This window comes from Mugil cephalus, chromosome 17, assembly GCF_022458985.1.
Source record: "Mugil cephalus isolate CIBA_MC_2020 chromosome 17, CIBA_Mcephalus_1.1, whole genome shotgun sequence".
Classification (NCBI taxonomy): Eukaryota; Metazoa; Chordata; class Actinopteri; order Mugiliformes; family Mugilidae; genus Mugil; species Mugil cephalus.
Genome location: NC_061786.1, coordinates 3,404,256 through 3,421,513, shown reverse-complemented (window position 1 = coordinate 3,421,513; position 17,258 = coordinate 3,404,256). Strand labels below are relative to the sequence as shown.

General features: G+C 42.0%; 1 protein-coding gene across 2 annotated transcripts in view; it reads right to left on the bottom strand.

Moving 5' to 3' along the window:
- Nucleotides 1–4,815: 4,815 nt before the first annotated feature.
- The window catches only part of rbks (ribokinase), a 39,457-nt gene continuing 27,014 nt past the window's right edge, over nt 4,816–17,258 (bottom strand). For both annotated transcript variants that reach the window (XM_047610416.1, XM_047610417.1), the window contains exons 8-9: nt 13,713–13,901; nt 4,816–5,665 (exon numbers count right to left, since the gene is read on the bottom strand). In XM_047610416.1, the coding sequence (XP_047466372.1) occupies nt 5,492–5,665; nt 13,713–13,901 (363 nt within the window). In that variant the 3' untranslated portion in view covers nt 4,816–5,491. The remainder of the gene's footprint in view (nt 5,666–13,712; nt 13,902–17,258) is intronic.

The window sequence follows — 17,258 nt, the reverse complement described above, 5'->3', positions numbered from 1 at the left end:
GAAATCAGAACATTATGAAGACATTCTAGACGGAGATGTCCTGAACAATGTCAGAGAGTCTGGCTCAGATGTAGGTCAAGTCTGTTCCGGGATAATGAAGCAAAGCATATATTTAATAATGCCAAAGGACGGATGAGAAGAAAACATTCAACTGTTCTGAGGTGAGTCTGTATCAAACTGAACATCTGTGAAAAGACCTGAAACACACAGTAGAAGGTCCCTGTCAAACCTGAGAGAACAGGAGCATCGCTACCAACCAAGGAAGGGTATGCTAATAAAATATTAGGTTATGGCTTTGGATTTTGTCTGAGCCTCTGTCTTATTTAAAAGAATAGACATAGGTAGATCCAGAATAGTTAGTTTCGACTTGTTTCACAGAGAGTTGTGTTTCTTCTTTTTGAGGTGAAAACAGGTACCAGTCCGTATTTGAACACAATTAAAGAGCACTTCCTCTTCAAGACAGCACAATGTTCAGTCACAGCGAAGGACAGCTGAATCCAACCATTCAAGTAGATGTTGAGAGCCTTCTGTGAGAGGGTCTCGTTAGGTGGAGAGTGCAGAAAAGTGGAAAACAGGCAGATAACACCCGGAGAAAAAAAATAAAACTTAACAACACACGGCTATGTGGCTGTTTTTGTTTTTTTTTTTTTTGTGTTTTTGTGTGTGTGTGTGTGTGTGTGTGTGTGTGTGTGTGTGTGTGTGTGTGTGTGTGTGTAAATGGTCATCAATCAGGTCATCAATCAAATTAACGAGCACAACTTTTGAGTTTGGGAGGAATATATATATATATATCTTTATATATACATATAAACACTTTAAGTGTTAAGTGTTATTGAGATTATACTACAATTAAGAATCACTCTTAGGTGATAAGTGCAATTTCTTTTAGTATAGCCACAGACAAAAAACTAAGCAAATCCTGAAACAGTCTTTAAAAGTTTAAAATTGATTGGTTCCATAAAAATATATAAGAAATTTTGTGTACTCTGTCATTTTGGTTCCAGTGATCAAAATGAAGGCCATGCTTTTTATCAAAAGACACATTTTTCTGTAACTGTGCTTTGTGTCTACATAAAGCCAGTACAAGTCAGAGAAAAAAATGGCTAAAACAAGGAACCTAATGCAGGAAACACGCCTGAAGATACAGGTTCTCAGCCAGGAAGGATACAGCTGCCCTGAGATCGCCAGGAAGTGCAGATGCAGTCTTTCAGCAGTTGGATCCACTCTGCAGAAATATAGCCGAACAAACAGCTTGTAAGGCAAACCAAGATCTGGGCGTCCAAGGGTTTCTTCAGCAAGAAATTACCACATCCTGATATGCATGCACAGAGAAAACCGCCAAATGACATCACAGGAGCTCCAACAGCAGTGGTCAAACCAAACTGGTGTTCAGTGTTCCACCAACACTGTACATGGTTGAGTTTTACATCATAGCTTAAGGTCCTACAATGCTGTCAAGAAGTCCCTGATCAATGAGAGACAGAGGTTAGCCTGGCGTTGATGGGCCCAAGCACACAAGAACTGGACAGTCAGGAATTGGAAGAAGATTCTGCGGTCAGATGAGTCCAGTTTCCAGCTTTTTCTTCCTCCTGCTAATGTGAGGGTCCACAGAAGGCCAGGAGAAGCACTATCCCCAGCATGTACAGTACCTACTGTCAAAAATGATGAAGGCAGTATCATGGTTTAGAGAGTCATGTGTGCTGCTGGGGTGGGTCATCTCACTGCCTGTGAAGGCACATTGAACTCTGCCAAATATTGTGCCATTCTCCAAACCCACATGTTCCCTTCTGCATGTGCACTGTTCTGCCGAGGGTCAAACTGGATGTTTCAGCAAGGTAATGCCCCTTGCCACACATCCAGGGCCAGTAGAACGTGGTTGCAGGAGCACAGTATCAGAGTGTTCAGTTCAACCCCTGGACATGAGCCCCATTGAAAATCTGTGGTGGATTATCAGAAGGTCTGTTTCAAAGCGCAAACAATAGAATTTAGAAGAATAAAACGTAGTAAGTCAAGAAGAATGGGACAAGCTCTACTGCGTGCTAATGGAAGGAGTACTAAATACTAATTTGATGTTGTGATGGTTTATTTATATTTTGTTCAGTTTTGAGCACAGTCTCTGTTATTTGTTGACTTTGATAGCGACAATGTTGAGAACTGACACACTGAAACATATTGAAAGAAGTCAAGAATTTAGTTTTTCTTGTAAATAACAAATAAAAAATAAAATAAAATGAATAGCATTTGTATTTGTTGCTGTTCAATGCAGCCACACCTTCTGAAACACAAAAAATTCTTCCACAAATATTTGATGAGAATATTGTGTAATTTTAAGGGTGTCCGAACGTTTTCCCACCACTGTATATTCCGTACAGTTGTCATGAGTAACGGCAGCATTTTGAAGTCGTACGCCTTTAAGAAACCCGGAAGTATTTTCTTTCACACCGGAAGTAGCGTGTCTCAATGTGACCTGCACCTGCAAACAGTTACGTTTTAAAATCGCCTTAAAGGAGTATTTTAAAAGTCAACAGAATGTTTCTTACATCCGTAAACCGTGAGTATTTTATTAATTTCATGAGTGTACTCAAAGCGCCGACCGAAGGGGTATCCAGGACTCCCGCAAACACAAATTATCCAGTTAGCTTTAAGTTAGCCACCACAACATAGGACGTTATCCTATCCTCTGTTCGTTCCTTGTACTAAAGCCTGTGGAAACCAGTGTTATGGACTGCTATCACAGCATCTAATATGTTTGTTGTGTGTTCAACTGTTGATTTTATACGGAGCTCGTGGTTAGCTGGCGCTGGTTTGTGTGCATTCACATGCATCAGCTCACAGACCTAACCGATAATTTAACTGCGGGTAATATAGTATAGTGAATAAACAGTAAAAGACTCGGATAAGAAACCCCGTTTTGACCAGTTAATGTTCAGATTTTGATTTCCTCTGACAAGCTGTGCTGTTTGTTGCTGAATCAAAACAAATATAGGTTGAAAACAACAACTACTTCATAATTAGGAAGCTGATTATTTGACTATTTTAACAGTAGCTTCAAAAAAATATTGAAAGTATTCTCACCACTAGTTTTTCTCTGTAATAATAATGCCTTACTGTTAGATTCATATACGTGTTTTCTGTTCTTTTTCAGTGGCTAAGGCAAAATCCAAGTAAGTCCACTTCCTGAATATATCTACCCTTCAATGCTTTAATTAGTGTACATGTTGGTGTCTAGCATTGTGATGACAGTAGAGTTCACCAGTGTCCTCCCCCATCAGGACCATCCTGGTGCAGATGATGAGCGCTGCAGGGACAGGATACTGCTTCAACACGAAGAGGGGCCGTCTCCGAGACAAACTGGTGCTGCGCAAACACGATCCATTTGGTAATGAATGACTGATCTGCTGTGTGAGCAGAGATACATGTGAAGTTCTTGACTAAACGGCTACTGGAATAAATAATTTCTGGCGCTTGCTGCTGTGTAAGCTGGCACTTGCTCAGAGTTGCATTGGACAAAAACATCCGCTGAATGATTGCTCCTAACGAAGTTCTGATGAAACACACATTTGTATGCAAAGCATATTTTATTTTTTATTATTATCCAACCATGAGCTCCTCAAAGTAACTGATGCAAAGAAAGCGGTGGAAAGCAATAAAAATGTATCAGAGTGCTGCCAGCTCACACTTTTACTGTCTGAAATGATTTTAAGACAAGATCTATAACATCTCATATCACTAAAAAGGAGCTGCAGGAGTGGTGGTGCACTTTTTCCACTGCAGAAACAGGAGGCTTTTCACTAGTCAAAGTTTGACGTCTGCAAAGCAGCATCTGTTTAAACCAGTCAACCACCAAAGTTGAGTTGCAGGACTTGATGAAAAGAGCGCCTTGGCATGTGGTTCGATTAGATTAGATTCAATGTATCTTGTTGGGTACAGGTACCGAGCCAATGAATCACAGTTGACATTTAACTGGAAGTGCAAAGAAGATATTAAGCAGAGGAGTAGAGATATTCTACCATGCGGTGCTGCACACAGTGGATTGATAAATAGATTCCACTAACCGTACGGAAATTCAGGTTGTGAAAAGAGTGGCTTCTACATCAGAGGTATACCTTAAGTTACCCTCCACTTCCACAGCTTAAGTTGTTGTACTTTAAGTTCATGCTGTAGAATTGAACACTCACATAATCTTTTTAAAGTGTGTGTTTGCATGTGTAGCAGTCACGTTAACATGTTTTTATTTTTTTTAAAAAATGCTTCTTCTTACTTACATTCTCCTTTCAGTTGTTTATGGTAAGCCTGTTTCAACCGAAACGGTTACATAACAGCATGTTGTGGAGTCAGGAAGGCTGTGCTAAACTACAACTTGTTCTTTCCACTGCTGCAGAATGAGCACCTGTGTGTAAACCTACGCAGTGGGAGTAGGCTGATTTGGAATGCATTATTTACAAACCATCTACTACGCTTGCAACCATGCAAGGAGAAAGGCAATCATACCAACCAATCCAGCCAAGAACAACTTGGTTTTGTGACTTCCAGTTTGCAGACTGTGGGGTTGTTCAGTGGCTTTATTTTGGATTTTCTGTGAATCTATTGGTTGCATAAGTAGTACAGTATTAGAGATGAAAATACTTATCAGGTTTGCTTCTGTGCACTAATGTAGATTGACAAAACATTAGGTACCCTAGAGAAAATGGATACATTGTAATGTAACAGTCCACCACTAAACTGGACTGGTAGAGTGGGACTCTACACCAGAGTACCTAATGAACAGCCAAGGGAGTGTATGTCGAACCCAGTGGTGAATAAATGACCTCCCACTCGATGTGAACACCAGGATTTATTATCTTATTTTTTGTCTTTGCAGTGAACAAGCACGTCCTGTTCTTCGAGAAGAGGAAGATCAGATCAATTTGAAAAATGTATCACCAAATATGGACAACATAAACCTGCCAGGTTTAAACAGGCCATTTTACTGTCATGGATTAAACAACGTGTTCATCAGTCAACATTTCTTATTTGGCTGGCTCTGATTTTTTTCTTTTTTTTTTTTTTGGGAGGATTCTGTCTTGGATTTCCACTCTCAGCTCTGCAGCTCTTCTTCTCCTCCCCGAGATTTAACAGAAACTTTGCAGCCAACACTTTCAGAAAGAAAATACCACTCATGTTTAACAGTGATGTTGTTTATGGGGACCACCGGCTCCATGACATGCGGTATATGGCAGTTCAATGGCTTTTTACATGTATCACTGATGTGTAAAATTTGAACCAGGTAAATGTACTCTCCTCATTTGTGATATATCTGATTGGGGTAAATAAATTATGTCAATTATACGCTGCACATCTCAATCTAAGTGTCATTTTGAAAATAATGTTTGAAAATCCTCTCTAGTTTCACAATGATCAGCCTTGAATTTCTCAAAAGCAGCTAATTTCACGAGTCAACATGGCACAGACCAGGCAGACAGTCCATTCTCACTGGGGTCCTCTGCTGCTCTCAGAACAGTTCAGCTGGTAGGTCCCGTCTGAAGGGATAAGACGTCTGCGTGCCGACAGCCTGCACACTCACCCCTGCCACCTGATTGGCTCGGCGGGCCATCTCCTCCAGGGGCATGGTGGAATAATTAGCCATGTAGAACGCCAGTGCCCCTATAAAGCTGTCTCCAGCACCCTGGGAAGAAACGATATTACAACAATGCATTATTAAATTTCACCCGTGGTGCAAACAGGTCCTTTGTCCTCAGCTGTGTGCCCTACTCGGTAGGATCGGGAAATGGGAGTTTCTTGTTTTAAAATGATTCATTTTTGAGAAAGCAGAGAGAAGGGTCGTTTTTAAGTCTAAGAAACTGTCAACAGTAGGGGGTGCTGTGGCACTTGACAGCTCTTGTATTGTGTTGCTGCCTGAAGCCTCAACTAGTTTGAAATTCTTCTTTTTTTTTTCTCATTGTGTGAAAGTGCGTCTCAGTCAGCTCTTTCACCAAAACATCTGTATTAAGCCGTTTTCACATAATGCCCACAACCATTAGTTTAATGTAGGAAATTCATCCTGCAACATTTCATAATGTTTCTCACCAACAGCATAGAAAGTCCATGAGTGTTTGTTTGGTATCTTTCAAACCGCTGATGGGTTTGAGTTAAAAGAAGCCATTTCATTTAAGTGCTTGCTAATCAACAAGTTAAGTGTTTATTTTTTAAATTGTCTTCCTGAAACATCTTGTCAACCCAGGATCCAAAATATAAAAGAGCAAATGTACAAAACCCCACTGGGTTTACTAATCGCTCTTCAAAGTCAGCTGAGAAGCACATGGCTCCTCTGTGGCTTCACCAGAACTGCCAACAGCTCTGGTTTTGGCTATCGCCATGAGCGCATAAATCGTCCTTTTTTTTTTTCCTCGTCATCTATTGATAGAGATGGAATGTGCTGTCTACGCCCTGGAGGGGGTTGGCTGGGACGGGATGCCGAGAGACAGAGGGGAGGGGTGGGGAAGGGGGGGGTGGGGGTGGACTCGTTGATGGGAAAAGGCACAATGGTATGTAGCGACACGCTCATGTTTAACCACAAATGGCCCCCCGACACTGGTTCTCACAAGCCCACTCCATTACTCATCACCTCGGCTCTCAAAAGAGTTCATTGCACTCTCTCTTCTGAGCACCTCTGTAAGCCTGGTCTAGACCCCCACCCCCGCCGCCCTCACCCTCCAACCTCAAAGTAACCCTTCTGTCACAGTGATGGTTGTCGGTTGTGTGGAGATGATTCACTGAGATGGGGTAAGAAATAAAAACCCCAGCCCTGACCCGGGACAGGCAGAGAGGGCCAAACAGGGCTCACAGATGTAGCCACGAAATGTGTTTGTTCAGCCATATGCAATGTATGAAAAAAAAAAAGAGAGAGAGAAGAGTTCTGATTTGACATTTGAAAAGGCCATTATTGCACCCCTTCCCCCTCACCCCCCACTCGATGCTTGCCACTGATGTGACTCCTGGACTGCAGAGAGGCTGGAAAGAGTGAGATCAGAGATGAAACATTTCACAGGCCCGGTGGATTTCCATGTTTAAACTGATGATGTGTTTATGTCTCCTGTCTGGTAGCTGGGCTACAATGCAGCCAGCATTTGGAAACGAGGCTTCGGTAGAGCCGTCACACTGGCCGGCCTGGCCCTTCTCCCAGTTCACATGTTGCCGCTGGAATGATACCACGGTTCATGAGTGGGGGATGGTGCGAGAGGACCGATGATCAAAGCAGTGTGGTACAGTGAGGAGGCTAGTTTGAACAAGGTTAGGTGATAGAAACTACGATATTTCAGTGTTCAGAGTGAGGGCTATAGATTACTTTTTAACCGCAAAACACTTCATTGTTCGTTAAAAGCCTGAAACACCTGTTGACTTTCCAGTAATCCATCACCAAACGAATGCAAAAACAACCATCTTGGGCTTGTCACTGTACAACAGGGTGGGGCTGGAACAGGTTTCTGATAGGATTTAGAAAAACTGGTTGGTAGCCCACGCAGTTTTTTTTTTTTTCATGATAAAAAAATGACCCATAACCGTAAAAGCTTTCAGCATGAGAAAAAAAACTCATTTGCCATAATACTGGTATCACCTTCCTTTGATAAATGAGATTTCTTGTGTTAGAGCTGAATTCATTTGAAAAGAAATGGAATAAGAACGTAGTGTCTGATTGCTACTAAATGTAGACATTTACACGTATGCCATTGAATTTAAGGAATTGAAATCTGCATCAGTTTCAGCACCGTTGTGCTTTCACTTATCCTCTTTGGAATTTGAAGGTTCAGGATCTCAAATGTTTGACTTTTTTTTTCATGTATGGTGACATAAGACTTCATGAATTCACAGGGGAAATTAAAATGACCAGGATTGGGTTGAATTAAATTCAAAATTGTAACTGTATATAGACAACCATTTCATACAAATACGCCGCAAAACCCCAAGGACAACATCTGCTGTGTTTAGATGGTAGATGGTCTTGTATTTATGTAGTGTTTTCTACCTGTTTGTACTCAAAGCTCTTTACAGTGACAATGTTTACCCACTCCTTCAACTGAGGCGTACTCAGATTCGCACACCAGTGCCAAGCACCGTCAGCAACTCGAGGACACTTCAGCATGTGGTCCATGTCCAACTGCAAAACCCCGGTCTGTGGACGACCCTCTCTACCTACCGCTAGTATCAGAGCAGTGGTCCGGTTAGAAAAATGGCTCATGTAACCACCTGACTCAGTACAGACTGGCCCGATTGGAAGGAACTTTCAGTCAAACTGAGAGTGGTCCAAGCCTTTTGATAATGCATTCAAAATGAACATAGTGTGTGGTAATAACCATATGAATGATTTGTTTCTTCTCTGTATTTCACAAATGCTTCCAGGTGCACTTTCATCCATAAATCCCAAATTTTATGCACATTTTCCATTTGTGCATCAAGAAAAATAAATAAATAGAAAACACGGAAAGAATGAAATATGAAAAAAGGGAAAATAAATAAATAAATAAATAAAGGTTTGGATCCTTGGCCAGGGTGGAAAAGTTATCTCACTGATAAAAATAAAAAACCTAGGCAGAACGTAGGCTGAGGATCTATTTATCTCAACTCCAAATATTTATACAACTGTAGTGGATACAAATGGGTATTCATTTGAATTTTTCTTGCAGAATAAAAGTTTCCACAAAGGAATGGACGGAAAGCTGGCTCGAGACTGTCTGCTGTGCAGTGTTGGTACGGAGCTGTGAGGGATGCTGCTGAAAGCCATGCTAGGAACAAGGCTGAACCAAGACATTTGTAGGCTTTAATCTAAAACGGAGTTTTAATATAAGTTTATTAATAGTTTATTAATGCTCTGGGGAAATGCAGGCTATTCTTTGGCTTTGCAGCTTCATGTGGCACCTTTCACATTCAGTAATGTAAAAACGCCGTTGATAACGTTAGCTGATGAAACTGATGAAACAATTTGCCAAAAAAAATGGCTCCTTTATGAGCCTTACTACGCAATTTGATAGTCAGCCAAACTACATCTAAATAAAGACTGGCAAACAAATGAAACTGGACTCCACTGTTCCAGTCTAAACTTCCACTCAATCGACTGTACGCGCCACCATCCAACCTTTCCCTGCCTTACTAACGCCGTCTCCTCCCGTGAGACTGGCATGTGACGCTACTGGATCAAGTAAATGAGGCTCAACGGGGTTGACAAGTGCTACCCCCTTCAGCCCCGCTGCCGCTGCCCTCGACACAGTTTGGTGAAGGTTAGATCTGGAGGCCTGTCAATCAAGTGACACAAGCACTTGCCGTGGATGAGCTGTGATGCTCTCTCCGGCCCCAGCCGCCGCGTCTTGACCTCGGCGCCGTTCCTCTGCCTGTTCTCTGCTGGTACTCACACTGAAGTTAGAAATTAGGATGGCAGACACCTCGGTGAGATGCTCGCTAAATTATGCTTATGGAACACCCCTGCCGTCTGATGCGTTTGTGCAGCGACACTGTAATAAAGTGTGTGATCAAGTAAAATAAAGTACAAATGGAATTTAAACGACGAAGAACAGGTTAACGTGGAAGATATGACACTGACACTGACAAACCCAGAGTCCATGAAAGCCCTCCATTTGCTGATGCGAACACTGATAAAACTCCAGAGAAATGACCTTTAGAATGCTTCTTGCAGAAAGAAAAAATGCGTGTATTTGGAATAAAGCGACAGCTGATTAGTTAACACAGACAACAATAACTGCCACGGCTACACAGACAAACAAAGAGGAGCATACAGAGACACAAGTCCATCAACAGAAAATCCAAAGAAAACAGTAGCGCCCACACGCTTTTCACTGACAAGTCATCTTTGCAAAGTGAAGCCGAGACACCATGGCAGCGAACACTAAGCGCCACAGACAGACAAAAAATAACAAAACCTATAGAAAATGCAGATCTCTCTAGAAGAACTCTGAGTCTTCTGCACCCGCTGAACCGCTTCTCAAGCATCCGCAGACCACAACTGTCTATCGCACCCTCGACACCCATCCTGCTATGACAGATGGAGCTATGTGCAGTTAACTCCTGAAGCCTACAGCCTTTGTCAATGAAAGGCACCCCGGGGCGAGCAAAGACCAACTGAGGGGCAGCAAATGACTCACAGTGGCTTCCACACCGGGGAAGCTTCCAGTAAGACTCACCAACAGCCGGGGAAGACTCCTCTAAAGTAACGGGGGTTGGGAAACTCGGAGATCAAAAACATATTTAATTGGACCAATTAGGCCCCTCGCATGTTTGATCCGTCTGCAGTGCTTTGTCTTCGTTCTCTTTCACCCTTTTGTGTGTGTGTAACGCTGGCTGACATGGCAGGGGTCTGGCCGAACATCTGCGCTGCTAAACAGCAGCTGTTGTAGCACGTGCAGCGCATTAAAACATGGTGATGTGGCAGATTTCTCATTGTGTCGCGCTGACCCAGAGTTTGCAGGGCCAAGGAATGTGAAGCTCAGGAAGCATTCCCTTTACCTCTGGCTTCCAGGAAGGAGTCGGGCAAATGGGCCTCGCACGTATCCAGTCATTGGAGAAGACTGGGAATAATTTGACTGTCCAGACCCGCCAGTACCTCTGTAATGTCTGGTTTAGACAGCCTCGTCTACCTCTCGCCCTACACGCTGGACCTCCCGGAGCAGTGGAAACCAGGGCCACCCAAGTCCTGCTGGGACTAAACTGCACTGGAGGTGTGTGTGTTTGTGTGTGTGTTTGTGTGCGCGCACTAAATTCTCTTCTAACTGTCCACACAAAACAGCCAAGGCTGTGATCTCAGCAAGGGAAGCCTGCACTCAATTTAAGACAAAAGGGACACGAATGGATGAAGGAGGAGGGATGGGGGAGACCCACAGTAGATGAGTGAATTTCTCTTTGTTATTCATCCAGATTCACGGCCCTGAGTCAGCTCATAATTGCTCTTGCTGAGTAAAAGGCGTTATTCAGAGAGTTGCAAGAGGAGAAGACGATGACATAGTTACTGTCAAGAGAAAACTAAATGATTTAGCAGCCACGCGCGCGCTTCATTACCCATGCTAGAGCTATCAAAAGGCTTATCCCAAATGAGAGTTGGAAGAAACGGACGAAACGGCGAAAAGTGGATTCGCTGCGGCCGGCGCCACCTGCGGCTCCCAGCAGAACGGTAGCCTAGCTAAAACAGAGAGAAACCGCAAGTGACTCACTGCGCCGATATCGAAGAATCGCAATCGAGGACTGCGCTACTCTGCAAAAAAGGAATTTCAAGAAAGCAAAAAATCCTCGTATCAATACATCTTATATTTCATTCAGAGATGCGAACGTTGTGCTTAATTTAAGAATTTTTGTCAAGCAAAAAACACGTAACCCATTGGCAGATTCTTTTTTTCGTAAAACAAGATAACTTTTTGAATGTTCGTAAATGAATATTTTTGCTTCTTTCTAGTAATGCTGTTTTTGCAGTATACAGTTCGCACTCTGAGTCTAGTGAAACCAGAGAGCCTCAGTTAAAAGTAGAGTCCCAGTGCTGACAAGTTTAGAGCCAATCTTTCAAAGACATTTTCATCCCTACTGCTACAGAAGGAGGGGGAAAAAACAAAGCCCATTCAGGGCAGTAATAACAGACAATGTAATCATAACTGAGAGGGCCGCGTTACCAGAACAAGCTCAGATGAAGTAAATAGTGATCTTGATAACAACCTGTTGTTTTTTTCCTCTCTCCAGTAAAAAAAAAAGGGCCTTACTGGAAGAGGGATTATGATGTCCAAAAGAGTTAAACACAACAGAATTTATGGGCCCATCAAAGAACAGGAGGGGTGGGGTGAGAGTGTGTGTCTAAGGGGGAAAGGAGGGAGGGGGGGGCTATGCAGCAGGCCCGACCACAGCTTTCTGCTGACTGATGCAGGCCCAAGAGGTGAGTCATGGGAGGGGGAGGAGGTGGAGGAGAGGGGGTGAACGGTAAGTACTCCTGGGGGCTATTGGGAAGTGGGGAGAGTGAAGATGTGAATAGGAGTAGTTATGTGTGTCTGCCTGGAAATGTTCGGGGGCAAGGAGGAGGTCGCAGAAAGGAAGCGCTTTGTTTTCCAAATGCCAAAGTGTCCTGGACTGACAAGTAGATGCTGCCGTTTAGTTCAGCTGCACTACCTTTGGAAAGTGTCTGCGAAGCACACACACTCCTGTTTTTTTCCCTCCCTGTCACAAACACTCGCACACAAGGCTCCGTGCTGCCTGTTAGTCGTTGCTTTCTTCTCACTTTTGCGATACGTGATGTGGGTTTCACTTAAAGGCTACGATCACAAGATCCGACTTTGGTTTTTACTACGCTGCATGATGCTCGGCATTTGGAAATTATAGCGAAATAAAAGTCCCTGGGGGAAGCATCCAGTCACAAGGAAAAAAAACAACTATTACACAAACAATTAAACCTCACCAGGTCTGACTGAAGCAAAGAGGCGATTAACACCGCTGTGCAATGACGTATACGGTTGGTACAGTAGAACACACAGGCCCCACAAAACCCTCAGTGGCAGGAAACACAAACACTGAAGTGAGGCCTGAGTGACGAAAACAAGCCACAGAGGCCGGTGTGAAATGACTCAAGCGGCCTCTTTTAAAGATTAAATCAGTGAGGGGAAACAGCCGGCGGTCACCACATCCTCACTGATCCTAAACTGCACTGATCTGTACTACAGCTCAGAGTAGCAGGACTTAACTCATTGGTGATCAATGGGTAGAAAAAAAAAACACGGTGTCTGTGAATAATGTTTTTCCCCCCCCTCTGTTATTGCTGTAAAGGACAAGCAATTTCTTCCAGTGGTTCCATTACTGTGAGATGTGGGCTAAATTACACAGTATTCCGTTTTAAAATATTCTTCCAGTCTACTAATACTGAAAGCGTTTTTACATTCCTGTCAGCTTAACCTGCTTCTGAACTGAAGAAAACTGTACTGTAATGTGTCAGACCTACTGCAAACAGTGACTCCAAAAACACTACTGTGAAATTACATATAAATAAAATCAAAGAAAAAAAAAAGAAAAATTTAAGGACAACTACTCTTTTATTATAAGTTGATTATCTTTGTATGAATATATTAAGTTTGATGGTTAAGTAAATGCCTGTCAGCTCACTATCTATTGCCAAACATGAAATTAGGTGAAATTTCTTTCGCGTTACAAACTGAGTGTCTTCAGAACGTTGCTCAAGTATATAAGCGTGTGACACATATTCCATCATCCAGCAAATATCTGTTCGTCGGGGGGTGGTGTAAAAAGGACAAAAACACACCAAACCAACATCAACCCATCACTGGCATTGAGGTCCGTCTGCGATGTCACCCTATGTCACTCGTATTCGAAACAAAACGTTGCACTGAAACACACCACTCAATGACTACGGCCAACGGTCATCTAGCGCCTATGTTTTGTATAAAAAAAAGCCTCCATGCCAGCAGGTGGCAGTAGTCTGTATTCCTCATTCAAAAGGGGAAGCAACTGACTGGCAATGTCTTACTGGTGAAGTGGTTTGGGTGAAGTGAAGATCAATGACACAATTGCAATTATCAGTTATCACCAAATTACCTCTTTAAAATGAATCCAAACCAATTAAAATCTGTACAAACTCCAACTAAAAGCCAATATTGCAATATTAGCCCTGAACTGTCAGAATTTGTGACATTTTATGCACTGTAAGATATAGCGACTGTATAGAGTATACAAGGTCATCTTACTGTAGTGTCCACTGCTTTGACCGCAGTAGTTGGAACATGTCTCCAGGTAGACTCCTGTGCCTTGAGCACCACGCTGCCTTGGGGTCCCAACGTGACGATGACCGACCCACAGCCTCGCTTCAGCAGCTCCTGGCCGGCCCGATGCGCTTCTTCCACATTAGTTACCGAGAAACCTGTGAGCAGCTCTGCCTGTAAGGGGCACACAGGACAGTGGGACTATAACAGGACGCCGTTTCATATCCTATATCACACTTTTTTTTGCTCTCTTCTGTGTCAAGGCACCAAGGTAATCAGCTGTTAGGAATTAAAATTAAAGATAGAGCAAAACCAGAGCTGACGTGAGACACTGGGAATATAAATATGAAACTCCAAAATGGAAATTCCCCAAGGCAAAACCCCCGGTACCACAAAGTGTTCCTGTGTTTAACGTGTGAAGCAATTGCTTAATTTTGTGCTTCTATGTAAGAAAAACTGTTTGCTTTTTCTTTTTTAATAGACACAGTTAAGTATATCACAACCATTTATTTCCTAGCATCCCTAATTAGCAGTCTACCACTCGCTTGCTATAGCTTACTGCTCTGTGTTAACAGTTCTGGTATGAATCAGCTCTTAATTACACGCTGACCGTGGTCAGACAGACTCATAAAACACATTCGGTCTGCTAAGGATTTGCGGGGCCCGTCTGCAGGCCAAACCTTTTCAAAGAGTAGATCCTCTGACTGGGATGGTTCATCTGGCTCCAAAATGACTAAACAGTGACAAAGCAGGACTCAACAGCTGTCGTTTGAGAGAGCGTCAAAAAGGCTGAAAGCCGCAGAGGCTTCTCTAGAGTAAGCGGCACACTTGATAAACACAAGTTTTGAGGCAACCGCACCTCAAGGACTTATAATCAAGAATGACTGTTATGCATTATTCTGGGAAAAAAAACAACTAACTGTTACTGTGACTAGTTTATAGTCCTGAGAGATGTTACTTTTAAAAACGTCTTTATTTTCAGTATTTCTATACTCAGCTTGTCTTGGCTGAGTTCTCACCGCACAGCGAAAAAAACAACAGTTGTTAACATGCAATGCTGTCCATCCAAAGTGAAAAACAAAACATTGAACTGTACACACAGTCCAGCTCATATTAGCAGTTCTAGTTATGATAACCAGTTTGTCTTAAGATAAGTTAATCCATTACTTCTCCCACAATGGAGGGAATTTACGGAATTGCAGCAGCAGACAATCAAAAGACAGACGCAAATAGGAGATAAGAAAGTAATAAAACATAAAATAGAAAAAATAAATACATGGAAGAATTTTAAGACTCGAGCTTATGTAAACATGGTGTAGGCGAGCAGAATAATATGAGCAAAGCAAATGAATCGCTATGTAAAGCTTTTATTAGTAGTATATAGTATATAGTATATATATATATATATATATATATATAGTATAGTATGTATATAGTATATAGTTATGGAGACAGTTTGGAGTCTTGAAAAGAAACAAATAATGTAGTGTTGACGTCATCATCCCCAGTATACTTACTATGTATCAAGCAAATGAAAATAATAATTAAACTAAAGAATAGCTGAACTATACAAAAAAAAGGAGCCTTTTATGTGAAGAGTGTGCAATTTGAAATTGTGGCAATATATTCTTCTTTGTTTTTTTATTTTTTATCTGTTGTGCTTAGTTGTTCTCTCTCCTGTCTCGCACAAGTGTACAGTATACTAACACAGATACAGCCCTTAACCAGACACACGCACACATACAGCAATATCATCTTAACGTTCCCCCGATGGATGAAATTCATTTTATTTCTTCTTCATATGTCCGTGAGTTGATTAACCATGTTTCTATCTTCTGCGTACACGGTGTAGGTGTTATCTGCCTTATGTTTCTTTCTCCTTAGTAGGTGCGCAGGCTGTAAAGAACTCTGAGGCAAATTTGTAATTTTTGATCGAAATAAAAATGACCACAACCAGCTTATTTCATGCGTATTAAAACATATTTCCTCTCCTTACCGTCTTGTCTTGTATAGTCTGTTAATTAAACACATTATGCTTCTACTGCACTTATTAAATAGTAGTATTTAATATTAAAAATAAATGTTTCAAAGGATCACATTTTGATTTTAACATTTTAATAGGATGTAATGGGGATGAAAATGATGATAATTCTGCTTGTAAAAACCCACAGCTAAAGGTAAATACAGGTTTTTGGAGCAGAGCCCTTTCCCTCTCATTTCCTCCTGTCTCCCCTGCAACCACGTTTTTAGAATGCGTGTGCTTTTCTTACCAAGCCCCCGTCAGAGACGGCGTAAGGCCGCCGTGAGATCTGGGAGAAGATAGAAACGTGCATCCATTTAGGCAAAGGAGCCCTTCAGGTGGACATCAAAGATGATCCCTCTCTCACTGTAAAGCACTTCAGCGTGGTATGTGGGCTGCAGATCAAAGAGGGCCCTGCACTTTGTCATCTATAAGCCTTTGCTTTCACCCCCGCCCACCCCCGAGTCTGAGCATAGTACAGTGAGACCACACACACAAACAACACACACCTGTACGCGGTGTGTGAGTATGCCAGCTCTCGCCCCGCATGCACGGGAGGGTCAAGACGCCGCCGACACTAGTATTGAATAGTGTGACTGACGTGCCGACCCCTCCACTTGCTTTGGTCATCTGTCAGCGTGAACAATGAACTTGAACAGTTCAAAAATAAACCGCAGAGTGTATCGTGCTTTCAGAGCCCGCAGCCACCCCGGTGCTGTACGATGCCAAAGAGAAAAAGAGCCTTTTTTGTTAGTCATCAGCTTCACACCAGGGCAGGGAAACAATCTACCTCCCTCTGCGTACAGGAGTATAAAAGAGTTGAATTACGTCTCTCTTGCTACAGTGTGCGTGTGCGTGTGCGCGCTTCCCATACACACACATGAGAGCACTTATGTTTTACAACACAATCTGTTGACAGGGTCTTTGTATTTGTGAGAAAGTTTTATGATTGGCGTAAAAGCCGGAACAAATCTCAGCATTCACAATCAGCAGTTTTTGTACACCTTGATTTGTTTGTTCACATTTTGGTTTACATAGGTCTGAGATTCAGTTCTTTTTCCCGCATTATCGCACATTATTTCTTCCCACTGACAGGATTTCTCATTCTTGTGCCTTTAAATTGGTAACTTTGGTTCATATTCACATGCCTTTCCTAATCATAATGCTTTTGGATTTAAAAAAAAAAAAAGGCACATATTTCTGTATTTCTTACACTGTCATAAAATAAATATGTAGTGTATTTAGATGCACAAAATAGAACATATGATGGGAGCAAAATTTAAACAAAATTTGAGTAGTTCAGAAAAATTACAATTAGTGCAAAAACTGCAGAATTAACAATAATAATTAACATAATAATAACATAACATATATTATTAATTATTAACATAATATTATACTGTCAATGACTATCAGATCATGATGATAAATTATAAATGATCCTATTTCACTGTTCAGTCCTTTTAACATTAATAGTAAAATGAATGAGCAAGAAATCAATTATATTATTT